General features: G+C 37.1%; 1 protein-coding gene across 8 annotated transcripts in view; it reads right to left on the bottom strand.

The window, feature by feature from the left end:
* The window catches only part of EPB41L5 (erythrocyte membrane protein band 4.1 like 5), a 150,715-nt gene that overhangs the window by 14,773 nt on the left and 111,300 nt on the right, over positions 1-24,642 (bottom strand). For 4 of the 8 annotated variants that reach the window (XM_045033643.1, XM_045033641.1, XM_045033642.1 and 1 more), the window contains exons 19-24: positions 19,238-19,366; positions 15,669-15,733; positions 11,032-11,122; positions 9,214-9,288; positions 2,957-2,998; positions 2,460-2,590 (exon numbers count right to left, since the gene is read on the bottom strand). In XM_045033643.1, coding sequence (XP_044889578.1) covers positions 2,460-2,590; positions 2,957-2,998; positions 9,214-9,288; positions 11,032-11,122; positions 15,669-15,733; positions 19,238-19,366 — 533 coding nt within the window. Of the gene's footprint in view, positions 1-865; positions 2,129-2,459; positions 2,591-2,956; positions 2,999-9,213; positions 9,289-11,031; positions 11,123-15,668; positions 15,734-19,237; positions 19,367-24,642 lie in introns of those variants that run through there. The other 4 variants (XM_045033644.1, XM_045033645.1, XM_045033646.1 and 1 more) reach the window with 3 other exon arrangements.

A 24,642-nucleotide genomic window follows, 5' to 3' on the forward strand; every position in this document is an offset into this window, starting at 1 on the left:
TCAGCTCAGAGCCTTACTCTAAACAGGAACTCTTCACATCTGGAGCCCCTCTGGCCCAGCTCTTCCACAAAAAAACCTGCAGAATCATGCTGGCATGGGTGCAGTGAGGTTGGGGGGCGTCTATGCTATAATCTTTTCAACCAGTCCTCAGATTCTCAGCCCTACCTTCTGCCCCATCTTCACAAATACCTGGTACCTCCAATTCCTGAGCTCTTTCAAGGTTCTGCAGTGGAAATTGGCTGGCTTTTTTATTTTCTCAGTTTCCACCCCCTCCCCTTTTTAGGCCTAGATTTCATTTTTCCCTTCTCTGTGAAGTTGGTTACTATTATTTCTCTGCTTCCACAACCTGAAAGCTTTCAACTGCTGTTGTCTTCTCCTCTATTCTTTGTTCTTGTGGTCTTATGCCTTTAAAGTAAAATTTTACACACAGCACCCAAAGTAAATCTGAATCTGTAGAGATGTGACCAGTCATCATTTAAAAAAAAAATTACTAATTATCACACATATATATTGAAGTGCACATAGCATGAGTTTACAGCTTGATGACTTTTTGCAAATTGAACATACCTTTGTAACCAGCATGCAGATTAAAAAAAAAACAAGAAGAAAACTGAATTTGTATTCCTCAGTGACTAGTCAGGTCGCACACTGTCTTGTATGTTTATTGGCCATCCAGATATCTTCTTGTAAACTGCCCTATTCAAGTCTTGCCAATTTTTCTATTTAGCTATTTTTTTCTTATTGATTTACAATAGCTCTTTATATATTCTAGATAGGAGTCCTTTGTCAAAGAGAGGGATAGAGATAAATGCAAAGGTGGAAGGAAGTACAAATATTTTCTCTCACTCTGTGGCTTCCCTTTTTGAGATCTTCCAGTTACTTCTTTTGGCAAACAGAAGTTCTTGATATAACTCAAGTTATCATTTTTTTCCTGTATGATTAAAGATTTTTGTGACCTGTTTAAAAAATCTTTTCTGAGTTCTAGGATGTTTGCTTATGTTTTCTTCTAAAAGCTTTATTATTATTTGATGTTTCACATTTAGATCTGAAATCCATCTAGAATGGATTTTTGTGTATGGTCTGAGGTTGGGTCAAGATTGATTTTTTCCCTCACGGATGTTTAATTTGTCCAGCTGATTTACTGACAGATCATCCAGTCTGTCAGTAGCACTGCATAGCACTGCACCACCCCTTTTTCACAAATGAGGTAACTATGTATGTGTGGGTTTGTTTCTAGACTCTATTCTGTTCCACCGATTTATCTTTTTTTTTTTTTTTTGAGGTCTAATTGGCATATTAACATTATATTAGTTTCAGGTGCACTACTGTCATCTTTGATCTCTTTAATTCTTCTATGACTACTTTGTTTTGGGAAGGAGAGCAGACAATCTTCTTTCATCTGTAATTTTTAATTTACAAGTCCTTAAGAACGCATATTTTATTGTGTAAACTCAATTACAAAGCATTATCACCTGGTCCTCTACATGTAATCTCTATTTTTACAGTGGCAATTATTAGGCATATAAATGGTTAGAAAAATAACCTATTAAGATTGTATAAGGTGCTATTTGACAACTATACGTGAGTTCCCCAAGGCAAGTCCCATGTCTGTCTTATTCATTGCTGTCTTCAGTGCTGCCAAACCAGATAAAATCAAGGCCTGGTACATAACAGACATTCAATAAGTGTTTGCTGAGTGAGTGATTATATTAAAGACTGTGGAGATAAGAAAACGACTTAAAATGAAACTATCAATTTCTCTCAAGTTAATCAGCTCTAATAATTTTTTTCACTTAATTAGGAAACTTTTCTCTAGTTAGGAAAGCATCTACTTCAACTGACTTACACTCTCGGCATCCAAAGAAGATATGAGCAACAGACATAATCAGAAAAAAGTCCGAGGTGAGAATGAAAGCAATTGTACATCTTTTGCAAAAGAGGCACAGTTTTGGTCCTGACAACGAAAAACTGAAGAACTGCATGCCAAGCGAAAGGTCTTTTGAGTCCAGCTTCTGTTTGTGGCATGCGATACGCTGAAATAAGCTTGTAACAGGTGTCAGTACAAGGTGTGCCAGAGCCTCACCTTGGGAATCTCCTATCTCCCTCTTATCTGTGACTCTTCACCTTACTGACGGACAACATAACAGTTAAAGCATGAAAGGAAAAGATATAAATGAATTTTAAAACAAATATAAATTTTTCAAGATAAGCCTCTTAACATTTATGAAGATTTCATTAAAAAAACCTAGTAATAATAAGGCCTACTTCGTAATTTTGTAGAAGACTAACTGACAAGAAAATAGAAAGAAACACTATTCTAAATAATAAACAAAAAAATTTACCCAGTTTCAATTAAGTTGAATTAAAGAAGAACTGACATTACTGCTATAAATATATTAATTTTACTATTTCTTCCTAACAGATGCCTAAGAATTGCCATGGAGAAATAATTTCCTCACCTGGTCACAGCATCCACCAAGAATGGTGCCGGGGCAGAAATCAGCGAGGCTGCTTCTCTATTACCATGTCCCTCCTTCCCCGCCAAGGACGGCACGCTTCCTGCCAGTCCATCAGAAAGAACACGGCTCTGATGAGGGAGAAGACAAGGCATGTAAGCAGGGCTGACAATGCCCACCCGGGCGTCAGCCCTTCAACTCCGAGTCATCTTCTCTAATGATTATGGTCATAAGTAAGAGCATCCTGATGGTCATGGCTGTTTGGGTTTGTTTTTTTACCATCTTTCACCTCAGATTTTTATTTGTTTTTGTCAGCATCCTTAATGAGCATTTACAAATAGAAAAATTAAATCACTAGTTTGAAGCCATTAAGTCCAGTTAACAGAACTCTGGGAATGCCCCCACATTTTTAGGGAAAAGCAAGAACCTGGTTTTCCTCAGGCTTTAGCTTTACTCTGACAGGGCAACCAAAAGAAAAACCGCCAATGTCATTCACTTACCGGCACAATCCACCGTGGTGTGATCATGGATGTTGAAGATACCTAAAATAAATGTTATATGTGTGTTTACTTTTAGGGAAGTCTGATTTTCATAATCATTCTCATAATGCTTTCTTCTACTATGAAATGCACAGTTCTTAACGGTTCCCCCTAAGCTGACACACACTTTGAATCCAAGACCCTTTTCTATGACACAGATGCCATACTCACCACTTAAGAGGGAATCTCTTTAATTTAAAAATGTTCTACTCCAAGAATGCTGTTTCTACTTTCAGTTCCTTATTAATGGACTTCCCTCGCTCCCCAACCCTGGCATCCAGTTTAACATTTTATTTTCTGACATTTCAGTTCATTGCAAACAATCATAGCCTTCTTGGTAGCATCCTGAACAGTGGATTGTGACTAATCCAAATTAATAGCACAAAAGACGTACACAGAAAAACAAATCTGTTTATGTTCAGGTCATTCCCTGATTATCATGCACACACAAACATTCATACTGCTCCTGACTCACAGGGTCTTTGTTACATTCTTTTTAATGTTTAATTTTCTAGATCTTACTTCTATGTGTAGAATTATAATTTCATGAACTCTTCCTATTTTATACAAAATCAGACTAGTCCCTAGACTGGTGGCCTTAGATCCTGATAGGAAAAAATTAACATAAGTCCAGGTCTTGTTAATAAGTTAGGTGACCACCAGAAGAACAAAAATACAACGTAAGACTTTCCCATCAATATAAAGTAAATGTACTTTTATCACAGGAAATAAAAAGGACAGAGAAAGAGAAAGACTACATGGTAAAGGTAAACAAAAAAATGGTTTGGCAGAAACACATCCTATAATAACCATAATTACAGTAAATATAAATGGATTAAACTCCATTTATATAACATATAAATGTATCTATGTATATAATATGTATACAATATATAAATCTATATATCTATATAAACTCCATTCAAATAAGACTTAAAAAACAAGATAAAAGGGCGCCTAGGTGGCTCAGTCAGTTAAGTGTCTGACTTCAGCTCAGGTCATGATCTTACGGTTCATGGGTTCGAGCTCTGTGCTGACAGCTCAGAGCCTAGAGCCTGCTTCTCATGTCTCCCTCTCTCTCTCTGCTCCTCTCTGTCCATGCTCTGTTTCTCTCTCTGTCTCTCTCTCAAAATAAATAAACAACAACAACAAAAAAACAAGATGCAGCAAACTGTTGTTCACAAAGGTTCACTTAAAACCAACAGATACAAAAAGGCTAAAAGTAAAAGCACAGGAGGTTATACACTAAGCAATATAAACTTAAAAAGAAAGCTAGGGTGTCAATTTTGTATCAGTCACAAAGGAAATTAAGAGAAAAAAAGGGGCAAAGAAGGACACTTTAAAGTGCTCAAAGGAGTTTGAGAAAGTTTAATTACTGCTAATATATGTGCACCTCACAGCATATCTTCAAAATACACCAACAACTGACAGATTTAGCAATAGATGAGAAATGAATTAATCACTAATTGATACAGGTATGAAACACACTCTAGAAACGGACAGAATACTAAAGAGAATCAGCAGATTGACTAATGAATGAATTCAGCAACTCTGTTAGACACAAAATTAACTTATAAATTCAACTGTAAAAAATTAAATACCATTCACGGTATCAACAAAATTGTAACAAAACTATAAAGTCTTTAGGACTTAACCTGCAACTTAAGAAGACTTATAGAGAACATTTATAGACTCAAATAAAGATGAGAGAAAACACAAGTATCGTGTTCATGAAAATGAAAAGATTTTACAAAAGTGCCAGGTTGTTTTTTTTTTTCTCAAAATAATCTATAAATTTAATATAAACTGCATTAAAATGCCAGCAGAATTTTGGGGAAAATCTGCCATACTGATGCTGAAATGTATAAGAACACACGAGATATCAGCACAAAGCCAGAGTAATAAACACAACGGTGGTAGAGCCGAAAGACAGAGCCCACTGGATCAGAAACACACCAACTGGGAAAGGATGGATTATTTAGTAGATAATATTGGGAAAATTGGATCTTTATATGGATGAATGCAAATCTGGGTCATATCGAAACCACAACTGACCTCCTCCCCCAAAACTTCAAACTATTCTAACGGATTAAAATCTCAGTGTGAAAGGTAAAATAAAATTAAAGCTAACAGAAAAGAATACCTTTGAACTCAGGGGATGGGGTGGCAGATGCGGAAGGATTTTTTTCAAACCCTACACCCCAAACAATGAGAAAAAATGAAGAACAAATGGCATCAGAATAAAAGGTTTCTGTTCAGTCAAGGCTATACACCTATTTTACTCATCCATCTCCACAGTGATAGACATAGCTTGCCTCAATCTCCTCGCTACCTGCTAAAATGACACAGTGATAAAAATGCCTCAGATGTGTTAATACACAGATTATGAGAAAATATTTTTAATATCTAAGACTGACATATGATTAACAACTAGACTGACTATACAAGAAATTCCTGAAATCATCAGGAAAAAGACAGGAAACCTGATGCAAAAATGGCTAAAAGAAATGAATAGGTGACTCACTCACAGGGGAAACTCAAATCAGCAATAAAACAATGGAGGAAATATACCATTTAACTCATGTGAACTGTAACAATGAGACAAACCCATAAAGATGGAACATATTAGACAATCAGATAAAACGCAGTGTAAGGAAAAACTGGTAGGAATGTAACTGTGGGAGCCATTCTGGGGGCAGAGAGCAATATCCAGTACTCATATATGCACGCAATTCAGCAATACTACTTGTGGGTATTTATCCCACATTCTCCCACAGCACCTTCAAAGAAATGTGAAGTTGTTTTTTGAAGTTACATTAGTTGCAGGTGTACAATACAATGATTCAACAATTCTACACATTTCTCAGAGCTCATCAAGGTAAGTGTACTCTTAATCCCCTGCACCTACGTCACCCATCCACCCACCCAACTCCCCTCTGGTGACCACCAATTTGTTCTCTGTATTTAAGAGTCTGTTTTATTATTTGTCTCTTTTTCCTCTGTTCATTTGTTTGGTTTCTTAAATTGCACACATGAATAAAATCATACGGTATTTGTCTCTGTCTCCCTTATTTCACTTAACATTATGCCCTCTAGCTCCATCCATGTTGTTTCAAATGGCAAGATTTCATTCTTTTTTATTACTAATATTCCATTGTATGTATATACCACAACTTCTTTATCCATTCATGTAATATCAGTCGATATTTGGGTTGCCTCTATATCTTGGCTATTATGAATAATGCTGCAATAAACATATGGGTGCACAGATCTTTTTGAATTACTGTTTTCATTTTCTTTGGGTAAATACCCAGGAGTGGAATTACTGGATCATATGGTGATTCTATTTTTAATTTTTTGAGGAACCTCCATACTGCTTTTAGCAGATGTTTATCTAAATAAATATATGAAAGGTTCCTGGAAGGACACATAGCAAATACAGTAGAATGGGTGCCTCGGAGGTAAAGGGGAATGGAAGTCAGGAATGGAGGCCAAAGGAAAACAAAAGAAGACAAACAAAAGAAGACCTGCATGGACCTAAGAAGATAGTCTGCTGTGGCCTGAGAGATATAATTTGGGCATCTGACTTTAAAAAAATTGGATACTACCCTATTGGTCTTAGAGATATCTTGTCACAAATTTATTTTACATATTTACTAATTTCCAAACTGATAGGAATCTTAGCGCTTTCCAGAACTTTTTCCCTAGCCTTAGTAATAGATATTTCTGCTATAAATTTTAGATTCCTTCTGGCTTTGTTCCTCTCAGGGAAGACAGAACTTTATGATTACAATTTGCACACTCCTTGAGACTGCTAACTATAAATGAGGTAAACATAAAAATATAATAAAAACCCTTCCCTCAATAAAATGCACTTTATTTATTTAATTTTTTAAAATGTTTTTATTTATTTTAGAGAGAGAGCGAGCGCATAAGTGCGGGTGGGGAGCAAAGAGAGAGGGAGAGCACAGAATCCAAAGCAGGCTCCAGGCTCTGAGCTGTCAGCACAGAGCCTGATATGGGGCTCGAACTCACGTGCTGTGATATTATGACCTGAGCTGAAGTGGGATGCTTAACCGACTGAGCCACCCAGGCGCCCCAATGCATACTTTATTTAAATATCTATAATTTTTTTATAGCTTTACTGTTTTATTTTTACAGTTTTACTGTTTTCAGTGATGAAAAGTTTTGTTGAATTTTTTTTCAGAATACAATAGCCTTCTTAAAGCCAGTTTAAAATTAATGGGAAAGTAAAATCTCACAAAAAAACAGGAATACCTGAAAATAATAAAAATTAGAAAGTACAGAACTTATATTGGCGGGGCTATAATGACAAACTTTAATACAGGAAGTCTTGAATGAGAAAAACATTGTATTCTTAGCTAAGAAGAAAAATTATTACAAATTTGGCAATTTCTTCAAATTAACTTATGAATTGAATGTATTTGCAAATAAAAACCCAAAGGATTTTGGAGGGGTAGGACCTGAAAAAAAATTCTATAATTCGTCTGAAAGAATTAATAAGCAAAAGTAACAAAACAAAACAGCTACATCATGATGCCTGGCTGACCTTACTGTATATCAAAATCAGTTAAAAAGCTAGTTATTAAAAGAGTGTTACAAATCTGTAGTGTAACAGAACAGTCCATATGCAGAATCTAAAATACATCATATTCTAAATTTTGATTTAAAATAAAAAAGCAGTCTTAATTTTTAGGGAAGGGAAAACATATTAGTGACACAAAAGGGTTGTTTAATCAATTTGATTCTCATCACTCTATCCACTTATGATAGAGTGTACATGGAATAAGGTTCTGAGTTAGGCCCCAGGGATTCCTTCTCTGGCCTTTAGGCCATCTTACATTAATCTTCAAGTTCCTTTTTTTTTTTTTTTTTTGTCTTTATAAAGTATTACCATGGCTCAATACTGACAATATCCCTTTTATCTTCTGCCTATCCACTTCTCCAGATTTGTGATTTATTCTTATCCTTTGGTCAAGTCTCTGTTTATTGATCTAAGCTGGTGGTTCCAAAAGAGTAGTTCCCAAACCACGTCTGCATCACCTGGAACATGCGAGAAATGCAACTCCTCAGGCCCCAACCCCCGACACCAAATCAGAAACTCTGAAGGTGGAGCCAGTAATCTTTGATGCACCCTCCAGATGATTCTGATACACACCTAAGTTTAAGAACTAAAGATCTAAGCAAACACCCAGCTGCACAGAAAGCACTATCTGTACTTCCAAGCCTTAAGAATGACTTGTAGTTCCCAAAGCAGTTCTTGTCATGTTACTCAGAAGACACTAAATGAGTTATTTGTATACCTTTCATCCCTATGTCTCTGGCAGGAAAGAACTGTTTCTTATTTGTATTATAATTCAGCCATAGTATCCAACAGAGCATCTTCCATACTGCAGTAACAATCAATATGTTCAATGCCAACCATTCTTATGTTCTATATCCTTATTGTTTTAACTCTACATTTATCCCCACAGTCTTCCTCTCATGTTATTTAATATAATGTCGCATAACAAAGAGGCTTATAGTAACATGTGGTTTCTATAAAGTGACACATAAATTCAAAGTGGTGAAATTTTAGTAGAAAGGCAAAGCTAAGTGGTTACTGAAGTATGGTCTCTTATTAAATGAACAGTTTTACTATATGGTTAAAAAGGCAAAATTTGGGGGTGCTTCAGTTGGCTAAGCGTCTGACTCTTGATTTCAGCTCAGGTCACCATCTCACAGTTCATGAGATCAAGCCCTGTGTGGGTCTCTGCACTGACAGCATGGAGCCTACTTGGGATTCTCTCTCTCTCTCTCTCTCTCTCTCTCTCTCTCTCTCTCTGCCCCTCCCCCCTACTTACACACACACTCTCTCTCAAAATAAACTTTTTTTTATTTAAAAAAAAAATTTTTTTTAACATTTATTTATTTTTGAGACAGAGAGAGAGCATGAACAGGGGAGGGTCAGAGAAAGAGGGAGACACAGAATCTGAAACAGGCTCCAGGCTCTGAGCTGTCAGCACAGAGCCTGACATGGGGCTCGAACCCACAGACTGCGAGATCATGACCTGAGCCGAAGTCGGCCGCTTAACCGACTGAGCCACCCAGGCGCCCCAATAAACTTTTTTTTTAAAAAAAGGCAAAGATTGGAATGTAGCAGGAATACTTTTCAAAACAGAAATTCCTTTCCACTTTGCTGTTTTAAGCATATTTACCTGAGGTGTGATTGTGTGGTCAATTAGATTCTCAGTCAGAGATAAAAGCAAGGCATCCAATTCATCTGTAGCATCCTAGGGAAGATAAAAAAATACATAACTTTAAATGAATCATTAACCACCTAACTAAATTTTTTCCGCATCTTCTCAATTTACAATTCTGACTCAGGGCTGCTTGGTGTTAACCTTTAAAAAACTCCAGGACATTCAGGAATCATGGTTATTATAGTGATTCCACTTTTGCTTGAAGGGGAACCAGACTACAATCAGAAGCTGAAAAAGATAAAGTATCATGTGAATTTTTACATAGCTACTCTTTTTAGTGAGACAAAACTCGGGTAAGGTTAAGACTGTCCTGGCTCTTAGTTCTTAGACTTGAAGAGAGAGGTAAAAACGTTCAGCATAGGAAACACTGAGTGAAGAAGATGCCTAAATTACAAACACTGCTTTATCCAGATGTGCCAGTACATCACTGTTTACAGAAGAGTACAATATGAACTTCCCCCATAAATGTTAATTAACACTTTTTAATTACTATTTGAAGCACCTTATGGAAGATGCAGCTCTGTACTATAGAAGAGAGAGAGAGAGAGAGACAAGGTAGGTAGGTAGGAAGAACTTAAAGAGAATAAAAGATAAAATTCCAATCTGGAAATAAAAGAAGAATTCAGGGTCTAGCACACATAACAAAAAGGCCCTTGGTTTATACAGTTCTATTTCCACCTATCTGCCTTGAGGCTGTGGTCAATCTCCTATTTATGTCTCAACATTCAACTTAATTTTAATCACACATAGGAAAAAGTTGTTCTCTCACTTCTCACATCTCCCTCCTCTTATACCAACCCTCCTCCCACCCCCCCGCCGTGGCCTGGGTGAGTGCCCCCAAACAGCGTGTATCTGTCTCTACCACAATGTATTCAAATTCTGTTCCCCAGTGGAATATAAGCAGTTTGAAAAAAGAGGCCGTGTTTCATTCACTTCTGAATTTTTGAAACTAGCGTGTTGCCTGGTACATATTATAAATGCAATAAATCTTTGAATTAAATGTCCTTCTCTGTTCCAAAAAATCTCAGGTTCCACTTCAATTTCAATGACCAACAATGTCAATATGGCTTTTTAGAATTTTAATTAGCAGAAAGGAAGCTCCTGACTGAAGATATTTTAGGTTGGATTTTTTTTAAACCCAAAAGTCTGAAAAATTATACACCTAAATATTAACTATACATTGTCTTTGGATAGTGGGAATATAGGAGATTCCTAACTTTTTCTCTTTATGAAGGATTTGGCAAATTTCTACAATAAATGCATTTATGTAGTTAAAGAGGTAAACGTTTATTTGCAAGGACAATTTCTTATTTAACTTGCAAATTAAAACACTCAGTGGGCAATGAACTGGGTTTCTCTGATTTCTAGACTGATACAGGTGTGACAAGTGGCTATCAGGAAGGCAGGGGCTGTGATGACCTGGTTATACTGCCAACACAATGATAGGTTGCTGGTGTTTCAATTAATATTTATTTAGGGCTTACTATGTGTCATCTATCATTTGAGACACTAGGGAGGCATAGCCAGCATCAAACAAAAATACAAAGAGCACCTAAAACAAAAGGCCAACAAATAACAGAGAAACTGAAGAAGCCCTGTGATACTCTTGTGAGAGATGTGACAATAGGATTCTCCCTAGAGAACTGAGGCTCAATGCTTTTCTTACAGCTTAAGTTCCGGTATCCATCAGAAATCACCAGATGTCTATGATTATACTGCAGGACTCAACTCAGTATGGTCTTCAGAGAAACCTTCAAAAGTAAGGGTTGTTACCTTAAGAACAGAACCATTTGCTGCAGGTGTGGTATGCATCAGAGCAAGAGAATCTTCAGGAAGGGGCACATTATTCTCATTTAATACAGCACTGGAAGAAAAAGATAAATTCACATCATGGAGCACCTATACAGGCACAGGGAGCATTTTCAAAGAAAGGGCTTCAGGAAGAAGAGTAATGCTTCACGTAGAGGAAGAAGAAATGACAATTTGTGAGGGGCGTGATGGCAGTCAGTGTTGCACTCATATGCCTTTGTGAGACCCTTCCCCATCTACCATGTAACAATTTTCATATCCACATCAGACTCATTCACAGATGGATCAAAATGGCAGACTACTTTGCTTCCCTCTTAAATCTTACTGAAGGTTCAGAAAAGATTTATCTTAAAATAAGGCAGATACACCAAAAAGATAAATCAAGTGACTGATTAAAAAAAATTTTTTAATGTTTATTCATTTTTTGAGAGAGAGAGAGAGCACGCATGAGTGGGAGAGGGGCAGAAAGAGAGGGAGACACAGAATCTGAAGCAGGCTCTAGGCTCCGAGCTGTCAGCACAGAACCCGACGTGGGGCTCGAACTCACGAACCACGTGATCATGACCTGAGCTGAAGTCAGACGCTTAACCGACTGAGCCATCCAGGTGCCCCCAAGCGACTGATTTTTAAAAGCTGTTATCAAATACATGGATGGGAAACCTTGGTGGACTAGAAATGAATCAGAATACCTGAGATATGGGAGAACAGTCAGGAAACCAGAGGGAGAAACCAACACTTAAGGACACAGGCTGCAGAGCTCTGCTGCAGAAGGCAGAAGCCACATCTAGAGTGCTCCAGATATTACAGCAGGATTAGCCAGGTGACAGGATGCCAGAGAATCTGCTACCCGAAGGCCTGGCAGGAATCACAGTGGTGTCTAATCCCAGATAAGAATAGTGAGAACAGGAGCAGCGTTACAGATGGCTTCAACACCAGGGAGGGAAGGGGGAAATCTAGAGCCAAAGACCGTCATCCACCAGGATAACATATCCAGCAGGAAACCCCAGTCCTTCCTAATGTCACTGAAAAGTGTGCAAACAGGAGCAGTTCCTGTCCAAGCCTACAAGGAGAATGAGAAAAAATGAGAAATAAATCCCAGAGTGAAAAAGTGAAGTGGAAGCTATGACTGTTGCATCCACAACTCTGAGGCAAAAAGAGGCAAGGAAACAAAAAAAAAAAGAAATAGTTGTGAGACACAGAGCAGCAATCACGATGTTTCAATTAACGGATACTAGACATTCAAGAAGATAATGACTTATGATTTTCCAGAACTGAAAAAAGACATAGGTCTTCAGATGGAAAGGCCACCTTGAATACTAACAAAAAAAAAAAAAAACTGTTTTAAACCTATTCTTAGACCATACAGTAATGAAAATGAAGAACTTCAAGAATAAGCAAGCAGTAAAGCCTAAAAAAGAAAAAAATATAACTTTGTGCTTCAGAAAGAAGAAACAGCTCAGAGGAAAAGATTCAATGTAAGAAAAAGTGAGCATTAAAAGGAGTGAAACAACATGTTTTACAATGAATTCTCCCACACCTTCAAGAAAAGATTAGTCATATGTACTTTACACTGCTGCAAAACATGGAAAGAAGAAGATGAAAAGGTTCCGCAGCCATTCTGCTCAGTGTTATGTCATGACCCAGCAAATTCACTCCCATGTAGGTATACACCCTAAAAAAATCCTCACAACATGTGTAAGGAAGAACATGTACAACATTAATTTGGAACAAACCCTGGTCCATTAATAAAAGAATAAACCGTGACTGACTTAGGTAATGGCAGTTACAATGAAGGAACTATGGATAATTTTTTAAAATTCAGATATGTCAAAACAAAACCCACTAAATTATATTCTTTAAATGGGTGAATTGCATATTTGTTTATTTATTTATTTATTTAGAGAATATACACACAGACAAGCGAGGGAGAGAGTGGGGGGGGGAGAGGAAGAGAGGAAGAGAGGGAGGGAGGGAGGGAGAGGGGGAGAGGGAGGGGGAGGAGGAGGAAATCTTAAGCAGGCTCCATGTTCAGCCCAATGCAGGGCTCAATCCCACAACCCTGGGATCATGACCTGAGCCGAAACCAAGAAGCAGATGCTCAAGTGGCTAAAGCCACCCAAGTGCCCCTTCCCCCACCATAGCATTTAAATTTTATCTCAATAAAGCTGTTACTACAAAAATAAATGATCTGCATAGCCATTTCTCCAAAGTAAAAAAGACATCCAACATCCTCAGTGAATCAAAAGTCAAACCACAATGAGACATGCTTCATACTCTCTAGGATGGCTATAATTCTAAAGATGGAGAACAATGAGCACTGGAAAGAATGTGGAGAAACTGGTACCCATATTCACTGTTGGTGGGAACAGAAAATGTCGCTATTTTGGAAGACAGTTTGGCAGTTCCTCAAAAGTTGAACCTAAGTGTTACCAAATGACTCAGCAATAGCCCTCCTGGGTATATATTAATAGAACTGAAAGCATGTCTACAAAAATTATTTTTTGTTGTTGTTTATTTATTTTGAGAGAGAGAGAGAGAGTGCACACAAGCAGGGGAGGGACAGTGAGAAAGGGACAGAGAAAATCTCAAGCAGCCTCCACTCTGTTAGTGTGAAGCCTGATGCAGGGCTCGAACTCATGAACTGTGAGATCATGACCTGAGCCCAAATCAAGAGCCAGACACTTAACCAACTGAACCACCCAGGTACCCCCAAAATTCTCTTATGTGAATGTTCACGGCAGCTTTATTCATAATTGTCAAAAAGTGGGAACACAAGTGTCCATCAATTGATACATGGATAAACAAAATGTGGTCTATCTACAAAGTGGAATATTATTCAGCCCCGAAGAGGAGTGAAGTACCAATACATGATACACTACAGATGAACCTTCAAAACATTCTGTTAATTGAAAGAAACCAGACACAAAGGCCACATATTGTGTGATTCCTTTACATGAACTGTCCAGAGTAAGCAAATCGAATATGTGGAGAGACTGCAATGGGTATGGTGTTGCTCTTAGAGGTGATGACCACGTTATGGAATTAGATTACTGGTAATGGTGCAAAACTTTGTCAACATACTAAAAAGCACTGAATTGTATACTTATAAAGGGAAAACGTTATGGTATGGAAATTACAACTCAATAAAAAAAGATAAGGAAAAACAGTCTATACCTACTACAGCAAAATGTGAAGATAGTACAAAGCTTGACATTTGGTACACAGACAATATATAATCTCCACAGTTTTCTAGAACCTTGAAATATTAAAAGGAGATACAGTAATTTTTCAAAGTGTGGTATGGCATGGGGGAAAAAAAGATTAGAGAGAAGATTAACAAAAAAGGAAAAGGTCCCGAAATAGACCCAAGCATAAACAGGAACTTAAACACATCTTAAAGGATACATTTCAAATCCTAGGGGGAAATTAGATTACTCAAAATATCAGCAGCCATTTAGAAAAACAAATCTAGAAGTTGGGAGTACATTCTAGGGTGTTTCCAGCAGTAAGAGTTCAATGCAACTGGGCAGTCCTATCCCCATTATTTTCCTATTGGAAAAAAAAAAAATTTTTTTTTAAATGAAGTTCTAAAAGACTCTAAATAATAACAGTATTTAAAGTGTTGTGGGCCAGGGGTGGCTGGGTGGCTCAGTCAGTTAAATGTCCAACTCTTGATTTCGACTCAGGTCATAATCTCACATTTCAGATCAAGTCCCATGTCAGGCTCGGTGCTGCCTTGGGATTCTCTCTCTCTCCGTCTTTTTCTACCTCTCCCTGGCTTGCAATCGCACACATTCTCTCTCTCAAAATAAATAAACTTTAAAAAAAAATTTTAAAATTAAATGTCGTGGGCCAAATGATTTACTGAAGTTAATTAAAAAGTTAAATTGTAATTCTAGTTTTACCCTGATCACCAATTAGTATGTTTGTTGAATACTAACTACACAATACAAAGCATGCTATATGCTTTAGGGCTATGTTGGTTACAGTACCTGGAACTGAATAAGATTAATCAGGAAACTGCTCACTGAATACATTTTGAATAATGGGAAAAGAAATAGCACTCATTCATTCAACAACGTTTAGCACCAACTAAGCACAAAACACTAGATACACAGTGAACAAAACAAACTGGCACAGAGCAGGGGATAAAAGCCTAGCAAAACAAATAAATGGCCTAATACTCATTAAAGGAAAGAGACACAGAAGGGACTTAAAACAGCAAAGAAATTTATGTGAATAATGTAAGAGCCCATAGTAGAAAGTTTGTAAGAACAAAGCCACTGTGATAATAGGATGGCACTGAAGTTAAGAGAAATAATATACATTCCTCACCATGCAGATTAAAAATATCTTTAAAGGTCGCTTTTGCTCTGCAGTAGAAGAATGAGAATGTAGAGACTAATTAGAATTATCTCTAGATAATCTAAAACTAGGAAGTAAACAGCTATGTAATGGATACAAGAGTGAATTCAAGCTATCTTTCAAATAGATATCCTGAAATTATTTGGGGATACACTGAAGAACAGGAAAAAAAGAGCAAAAAAGCAAAGTTAAGAGGAAAAGAACATCAAATTAATTCAGTCTAACCCAAACTGTACCTGTTTGTGGCAGCATCCTGAGCATGTGCGTTTTTATGACTTAATAAGCTATCTTCTCTTGTAACCTGAGAAAATGAAGAAAAAAAAAAGTAAATCTTTGTAAGGATACTAAAGTAATAAGGAATTTACACATCTTTCCAGTAAAAACAGAAATACCACTTTGCTTCAGTTCCAGAGGTAATCATACCTTACATATGGAAATACCAGTACCTCACCTAGTGCAGTCTCATCCATACCCAAATTAATAATCCACACTTCTACTTCAATAGTACACAAATTTACGCCCTTTACTAGACAGCTCTCAATTATTTAAGACACCATGGTGTGTTAGTCAATATATACAGAATCCCAAAAGATTCGATGTCAGAATTTTTTGAATTTACCTGATAAAAAGAAGAGACAGATACTAAGCTGCGTATTTGGCTTTTTATTTTTGCCTGAACACAAAAGGTATGTTAGGAGGAAATTCTAAAATATTTTTCTGAGGGGATCAGTTTTTTCTCTTAACTTGATGGAGGTATCATTTACATAGAGTAAAAAGCACATTGTTAACTTTTTTTTATTTTTTTAAATTTACATCCAAATTAGTTAGCATATAGTGCAACAATGATTTCAGGAGTAGATTCCTTAGTGCCCTTTACCCATTTAGCCCATCCCCCTCCCACAGCCCCTCCCATAACCCTCAGGTCTCGGGTCCATGAAATACAGCCAGACCAACACTAAACCATCCTACACACCTAGAAAACCGATTGGAGCACACATTTTTAATGTGTGGTTTGATGAATTTTGAAAAATATATACAGGTGCATAACCAACACCACAATCAACATGTGCAACACTGTCACTACCCCCACAGCGTTCCCTTGAGGCTTCCAATGCAACCCCATCAAAAACCCTGACACATGGCAAACAATGAGCTGTATGTCTTATAGTTTTATACACATGGAATCATAATGCCTATCTTTTTAGTGTCTATCTCTTTAGAACAGCATGATGTTTTTGAGATTCACCCATGATGCTCATGTATCACCAATTCATTCCTTTTTATGTGCTGAGTAGCATTCCACTGTATGAATATACCACAATTTGTTTACCTGTTTACCTGCGGATGGACATTTGGGTTTTCCTAATTTTTAGCGACTTCAAATAATGCTAAGAACATTCATGTACTAATAACCTGTATGAACCTACGTTTTCATTTCTCTGGGGTACATACCTCAGAGTAGATCTGCGGGGTCATGTAGGAAGTGTGTATTTAATACATTGTCAAATGCTTCCTAAAGTGCTTGTAACGTTTTATATTCTTACCAGCAATGTGCACTGCAGGAGTGCCATCACTGCTAACACAGGGATGGTCAGTTTTTAATACTGGCCATTTCAGTGAATGTGTTTTTCAGTATGCATGTGATGCTAGCTGTAGACTTTTTTCATTGATATCCTTTATCAGGCTGAACAAGCTCCATTCTATTTCTAGTTTGCTGTGAGCATTTACCATGAATGGGTGTTGATTTCTGTGAAATGCCTTTTCCATATGAATTGAGACAATTTTCTTTACTTTTTAATACAGTCAACTACAGTGGTTTTTAAATTATAAACCGACTTTTTTCCTGAGATAAACCTACTTGGTCTATTTTGTTAAGGATTTTTGAGTCTATGCACAAGAAGGGTATAGTTTCTTTTCATATGAAATTTTTTGCTGGTTTTGGTATACCAGGGTAATACTAGTATCATTAAATGAGTTGGGAAGTGCTTCCTCCTCTTCTGTTTTCTGACAGAGTTTGTATGGAACAATTATTTCTTCAGTAGATTTCCAAAATGAAGGCATCTGGCCCTGGATTTTTCTTCATGGGGAAGTTTTTAACTATAAAATAAAATCTTTTTATTTTAGGGCTATTGAATTTATTTTTCTCTTCTCCAAGTCAAGAAAAGTCCCAAAGTGGAAATATTATGTAAGGTAACAATAGTAACAACTACCGCCACTGCTAATACAACACGTAGCTTCAATACTTAATCAAATGCTGTTTATGTGCCAGGCACTCACCATTCCATGTCCTTTACATTTACTGTCCTTGTAACCCACCTTAAGGTAGGTACTACCATTATCTTTTCTTAAACACGATTGAACTGAGGCTTAGAGAAACTAACTTGCCAAATCACAACACTAGTATGTGGTAGACTAGAAAGGGATTCAAACTCAAGTTGTCTGATTCCAGAGCCTGTATCATCATATTTCATATTTACTTTTATATACAAATATCATGCTTTATGTTTACACTAGGGGGAGAGGATAAATAACCAAAGCATGAACAATATTCCTCAAATCTTCTCAGGTTCTGTTCAAGGCTTGTGCCTGGGGACAGGATGGGTAAAGTGCATCTTCTCAACAAGATATTTTGAAATCCTAGTTGGTAACATGACTTGGTGAGACGGGCTGCTGTCTTGATTTTAGTATGGAGGGTAAGTCTGAAAGTCAGGGAGCACCAAGGGAAAGCAGACTCTGACAGCATGAATGCCATAAACTTCATGGGGGCTGGTCCTTGAAGGTCTTGAAGGCTGTGAAGGGCATGGCATCCTTCACAGTGTCACAGCCAACTCCTTCACCTTGCAACTGTCACTACTGTGACATGCAACTTTACCAAACTGAAGTCAGATGGGTGGTGGGAAGTAGCAGACTGCTAAAGACCTGAAACCACAGACTTAGTATTGACAGGAATCTAAAAATCATTAGATTTTCTGGCTATAAAAATGGCAAAGATTAGGGACTCACTTCCACAGGAATTTGACTTTAAAAAAAGGTTTTCCTCCATCCAAGGGAAGGGAAGCAAAAATAATATAAGAACAGGGAGGGGGACAAAACATAAGAGACTCATAAATATGGAGAACAAACTGAGGGTTACTGGAGGGGTTGTGGGGGGGATGGGCTAAATGGGTAAGGGGCACTAAGGAATCTACTCCTGAAAACATTGTAGCACTATATGCTAATTTGGATGTAAATTATAAAAAAAAATTAAAATTAAAGGGAAAAAAAGTGGTTTTTTTTAATTTTTTAAAAATTTATTTATTTATTTTGAGAGCGAGAGAGCAAGTGGGGAGGGGCAGGGAGAGGGAGAGAGGGAGAGAGGGAGACAGGGAGACAGGGAGAGAGAGAGAATTCCACGCAGCAGGCTCTGAGCTGACAGCAAAGAGCCTGATGTGGGCTCGAACTCACGAATGGTGAGATCATGACCTGAGCTGAAATCAAGAGTCAGATGCTTAATCGACTGAGCCACCCAGGTGCCCCTAACAAAAGTTAAAAAAAAAAAAAAAAAAAAAAAAGTTCTTACACCCTAGAGGGTCTTTACTCTCAACTTTTTATCCCATGACTGCCTCCTCTTAAACTAGCTTAGACTTAGACTTGGGAAGGCATTCTGCCATCCTGAGCCTGTTTCTGGGAACTACTCGCTATCTGCAATCACTAGCTAGGTCACCCTTATTTAACACTCATGTACTTTATGTGTCTTCAGGGTTCTCAGCTGTAAGTCTCATCTATTTCCGCTTCATCAGGACTCTCCCCATTAAAGGCAGCTTACCTTATGCACTGCTTCTACTTGAGCCTTCAAAATGTTACTCTTCAAGTCAGGAGGAACTCTCCTGGCATTCAATCCTGGGCTCTCAATGGCATTATTAAGACATTTCTCAGTCAACTTCACCACCTCCTCCTAGATATTAAAAATACAGTGTAAGCAACTCTGGCGGGCTACAGTTATACAGAAATAGGAAAGGGGCTGATGAAAGTTCATATTCAGACAACCAGGATATCACGTGTCTTAAGCCTTCCTATCCTATTCCAGGAATAGTCCCCTCCCACCATAAGCAGTTTCAAACTAAGGACTCAATAGTCACAAACATGAAATACAAATTGGTAGAGATCTCTAGAAATCATCCAGCCCAACTTCCTGCCTTAAAGCTACTGAAGAACTGACTACATCATCCAGGACAGATGCCTGAGTTAAATCACACATGGAGAACATGTGCCATTTGCTGTAATTAACTTCAACCGGATTTTAGGTTAGGCCCTACACAGGCTAATCCCTGTAATTCTGGAGCTGTTATCAGGCAGATGATTTTGCTTGGGATTATGTTATATAGCCACAGTCACTCTCAGGTACAGACTTATGAAAATGACAGAATAAGGCACAAGTCCAGTCAGTGAAGATCTTAATGAAAACATTATAAACAAACCATTATGAAAAGAAATAAATGGAAGGAAGCAAATTAAGAAGTTTAAATTATCTGTACTACAACTGATACCTTAAAATGAATGACTACAACAATTATTGTTATTATTATGTGCTTGCTATTTAAGGCTGATCTAAACAACAGACTGACTCTAAACATTTTCTTAGTCTCACACACAGCTTCTGTTCTGTAAAACAGGATAGCTGCCATGTATGGGATTATATACTACACCATTCTTTCAGATTTGAAAAGATTTAATTAATGTGCTTATTCTGATTTGGTGTTTCTCAGTGTGGTTTCCACACATCTGCCTCCAGGTGGGCCCCTAAAATCTGAATGTTTAACAAGCTCCTCCATGTGATTCTAACACACATATAAGTCTGAGAATCACTATTCTGAACTAACTCTATGTCTGTAACTGCTTAGTGTTTGGAATGATTCCTATTAATTGCAGGAAGTTCCTTACATCCTTCTTCAATCATGACTAGTTCACACTGTATGATCCAGGAATCCCACTTCTGGGTATATATCCAAAGGAAACAAAATCACTATCTTGAGTAGGTATCTCCCTCCTGTGTTCACTATAATATTATGCATAGTAGCCAAGATATGGAAACAACCTAAGCATCCATCGACGGATGAATGGAGTAAAAATGTGGTGAGTGTATGTACATATATGAAATATTATTTACGTTTAAAAACAAGGAAGTCTTAGCATAGCCAACATAGCCAATAATACTGTAGTAACTTTGTATGGTGACAGATAGTAACTACACTTATAGTGAGCATTTTATAATGCTTGTAATTGTAGAATCATTATGTTATACATTTGAAACTAATATAAAACTGCATGTCAACTATACTTCAGTTTTAAAAAAGAAGGAAATCTTGCCATTTGCAACAACATGCATTATGCTAAGTGAAACAAGTCAGAGAATGACAAATATTGCATGGTATTACTTATATGTGGACTCTAAACAAACAAAAAATCCAACTCAGAAACAGAGTAGAATGGTGGTTGCCAGGGGCTTGAGGGTAGGAAAATAGGTAAAGCTTGGTAAAAAGGTACAAACTTTCAGTTATAAAATGAATTAAATTCTGAGAATCTAAGGTATAGCATGGTGACTATAGCTAATTATACTGTTCTGAATACTTGAAATTTGCTAATTAAGCACTGTCACCAAAACCCAAAACAAAACAAAAAGGTAAATACGTGAGGTGATGGCTATATTTATTAATTCAGTTGCAGACATCATTTCACAATGTATATGTATATAAAATCATCACATTGTATTCCTTAAATATAATACAAATTCATTTGTCAATTATATCCTAATAGTAGGGAAAAATCATGGCTAATTCAAAATAGTTTGACATTTTCTTTTCAGAGTCAATTATGTTGCAGACTTGAGATTACTTGGTAATTATTGAAATTTGCAAGTTATAGGATTCTCAGAGCAACCTGCCTATATTACAAACAAAGACAAGAATTCAACACATATCTCACAAGTAAAAGTATAAACTCACCATCTCCCAATTTTTGCAAAAGTATAAAGGCTTTAAAATTGCCTATATGTCTACCTATCACTTCCTTCCCAGGAAAATAATCAGATGATTGAAGGCATTTATTTATAAGGCTGTTTGTCACAGCACTGATTATGACAGTGAAAGTTAGCAATAATCTAAATATCCAACAGGGAACTGAGTAAACACAATGGTGACATGGGCATGCAATTTAACTACTGTCTGTAATAGGTCATTGATAAAGAAAGATGTTTACAATCGATTAGTTTTAAAAAGCTATTGTCCCTGCACTTTTATTTTAAAAAAATACATCACATTTAAATGTTTGGAAATTATTTATCTTAAAAACATTAACTGTAGTTATCTCTTAGCAGTGAATAACGGAAGATTTAAAATTTCCTGCTTTTAAAAATCTGTATCTTCTATAATTATGATGTCTGAGAACATTAAAAAATTACTGATATACAGTTGAGTATAACAGCTTTAAAACACTTTCACTTTCTTTTATTATAGTACATAATTCCAGTGGCAGCCAGTTACTATGCCACTGAGTCCATCTTGGAAGGCCACAAGAAAAGCTCTCCACTCTCCCCCTATTTGCCTAAAAGCAGAACATAAACTTACAAAAGTATCCCTCCTCCCCACTCCACCAAGAAGGACAAAGATTAATCCCTGGGGACTTCAGACCCTTCTCAATGAAAAGCAAGGAATCAAATCTGCGTAACAACCTTACTCTCATTTATCAGACTTTCTCCTTATAACTTTCTCATAACTGGCTTCCCCTACATCTTTCAACTCTAGCTGAAGGTGGTATTCAAGCAGGAATTCTAAGCTGTCTCTGAGAGTTATTCATTTTTCCCTGGGTTAGGAAACTTGTTTTTCTCTTGTTACTCGGTCTTTTGTCACAGAGGTCTCAGCCAAGAACTCAAGTGGGTACGGGGAAAATTATTTACCAATTATTGCCAAGCAGGAAATATTTGCCTTTGCATTCATAAAAAGTATAATTTCTACTTACTAATTACATGATATGTAACAGCTCACTGATTTCTGGAGAAGTATGGCCGTTGCACAGCTAATGTCTGAAGACTGCCTCCATTTCCAAAGGGAAGTTACACTTATTCACATACCTTCTGTGTCCACTGCCCTGTGTCCAGGGCAGATGTAAAGAAAGTTAACTACTTGTAATCTGAGGGTTGATGGGGACGGGGGTTGGGAAGGTGGAAAAAATGTGAGATGGTCATTGAGGAAGGTACTTGCTGGGATGAGCAGTGGCTGTTGTATGTAAGTGATGAATCGTGGGAATCTACTCATGAAGCTAAGACTACAATGTATACACTATATGTTAGCTAATGGGACAATAGATTATTGAAAGAAAGAAAGAAAGAAAGAAAGAAAGAAAGAAAGAAAGAAAGAAAGAAAGAAAGAAAGAAAGAAAGAAAGAAAGAAAGAAAGAAAGAAAGAAAGAAAGAAAAAGAAAGAAAGAAAGGTAGGTAGGTAATGACTTGCAGAAGCAAGTGAAATGGTGTCACTTAGGTCAAGGATAAAAATGGAGATGATCAACATATGTACATGAAGGAAATCTGACAAGAATTTACAGTTATATATAAAAAAAAGAATTTACAGTTCTCAGAAATCAGCAGAGAAAACCAGACAACTTCTAAATGCCAAGCTAGTTCACACCATCTCTGGACTTCCCTGTTCCCCTGAGTCAGCTATCCTGATCCAAATAAAACAGGACCACTAAGCAATCAATCAGCTGGGAAAAAAAAAAAAACAAAAACAAAAAAAACCAAAAAAAACTTCTATATTTATCCCATAAACAATTCGTCTGCGTGAGCAACTCAGGACTCATTGCTCCTGCAGCCGTCAGGTCCCTGGCTTGCAGACTGAAACCTTAAAATAAACTCATTTTTCTGTTTTGTTTTATTCTGTGTGCCAAGTTTGGCTTTTGAGATAGTTCTTGGTTATACCTTTTTAAAGTCTGGATACAAGCAAATCAAAAGGGTAAAAATGCCAGATTATTCCAAATCATATATGGTGGCAACCTGTTGCAGATTAAATTCTTAACTATCAAGAGAAGAGGTCAGCAAAGTATAACTCACAGGTCAAATCTAGCCCACCACCTGCTTTTGTAAATAAAATTTACTGGAACACAGCCATGCTCATTCCTATGTGGTTGCTTTTGTGCTGCAACGCCAGAGTAGTTGTAACAGAGACAGTATGGTTGGCAAGACTAAAATACTTACTATCTGACCCTTCATGGAAATAGTCCACCAATTCCTAGTCAATAGAATACAGCTGTCATGCCCTACTTTTAATTCTTTTCCCAAAAAAGACCAGTTGCTAAAGGCCATGCATGCCTTTTTTTTTCCTAATACTTTTCTTTTCTTTCAATTTTTTTTTTTTTTTATAATTTACATCCAAATTAGTTAGCATACAGTGCAACAGTGGTTTCAGGAGTGGATTCCTTAGTGCCCCTTACCCATTTACCCCATCCTCCCTCCCACAACCCCTCCAATAACCCTCAGTTTGCTCTCTATGGGCCATGCATGTCTTAATTAGGCCACCTGTCCTCACTAATAAATGCAGTTTAACTTTTGTTACTTTAAGCATTTTTTTGGAAGATTTTATTTTTAAGTAATCTCTACACCTGACATGGGGCTCGAATTCACAACTCTGAGATCAAGAGTTGCAGACTCCACCAACTGAGCCAGACAGGCACCCCTTTTTAAGCACTTTTTTTGCTGACTGAAGAACAAGAAAAAAATGATTTCTAAAATGAAATCTGGAGATAAAGAAAATCTTGGAATTGCCTCAGGTAATTAAGAGGAGGAAAGTAACTTGAAAAATCTATAGATCTTGATCCAGCATAAGCCCTAAAGGACTTCAAACACATAGGTCAAGCACAGAAACTGTGAATAAATTTCTAAAAAGAGGAGGTACAAAAAAGAGGGAAGAACCCCAACAATGACACTTAATCACAGCATCTCAAGGTTGGACAGAATGATCAGTTCCTCCAACCACCAAAAGAGCCCATAATGTGGTTAATTTATCTTTGCCTGAGGAACTTCCCACATTGAAGAACGTGCTGCTTTCTTGGGAAATTACTGTTAGGAAATGATTCCTTCCTTCCTTTCCTTCCTTTCCTTCCTTTCCTTCCTTTCCTTCCTTCCTTCCTTTCCTTCCTTTCCTTCCTTCCTTCCTTTCCTTCCTTCCTTCCTTTCCTTCCTTT

The sequence above is a fragment of the Felis catus genome, chromosome C1, assembly GCF_018350175.1.
Source record: "Felis catus isolate Fca126 chromosome C1, F.catus_Fca126_mat1.0, whole genome shotgun sequence".
NCBI lineage: Eukaryota > Metazoa > Chordata > Mammalia > Carnivora > Felidae > Felis > Felis catus.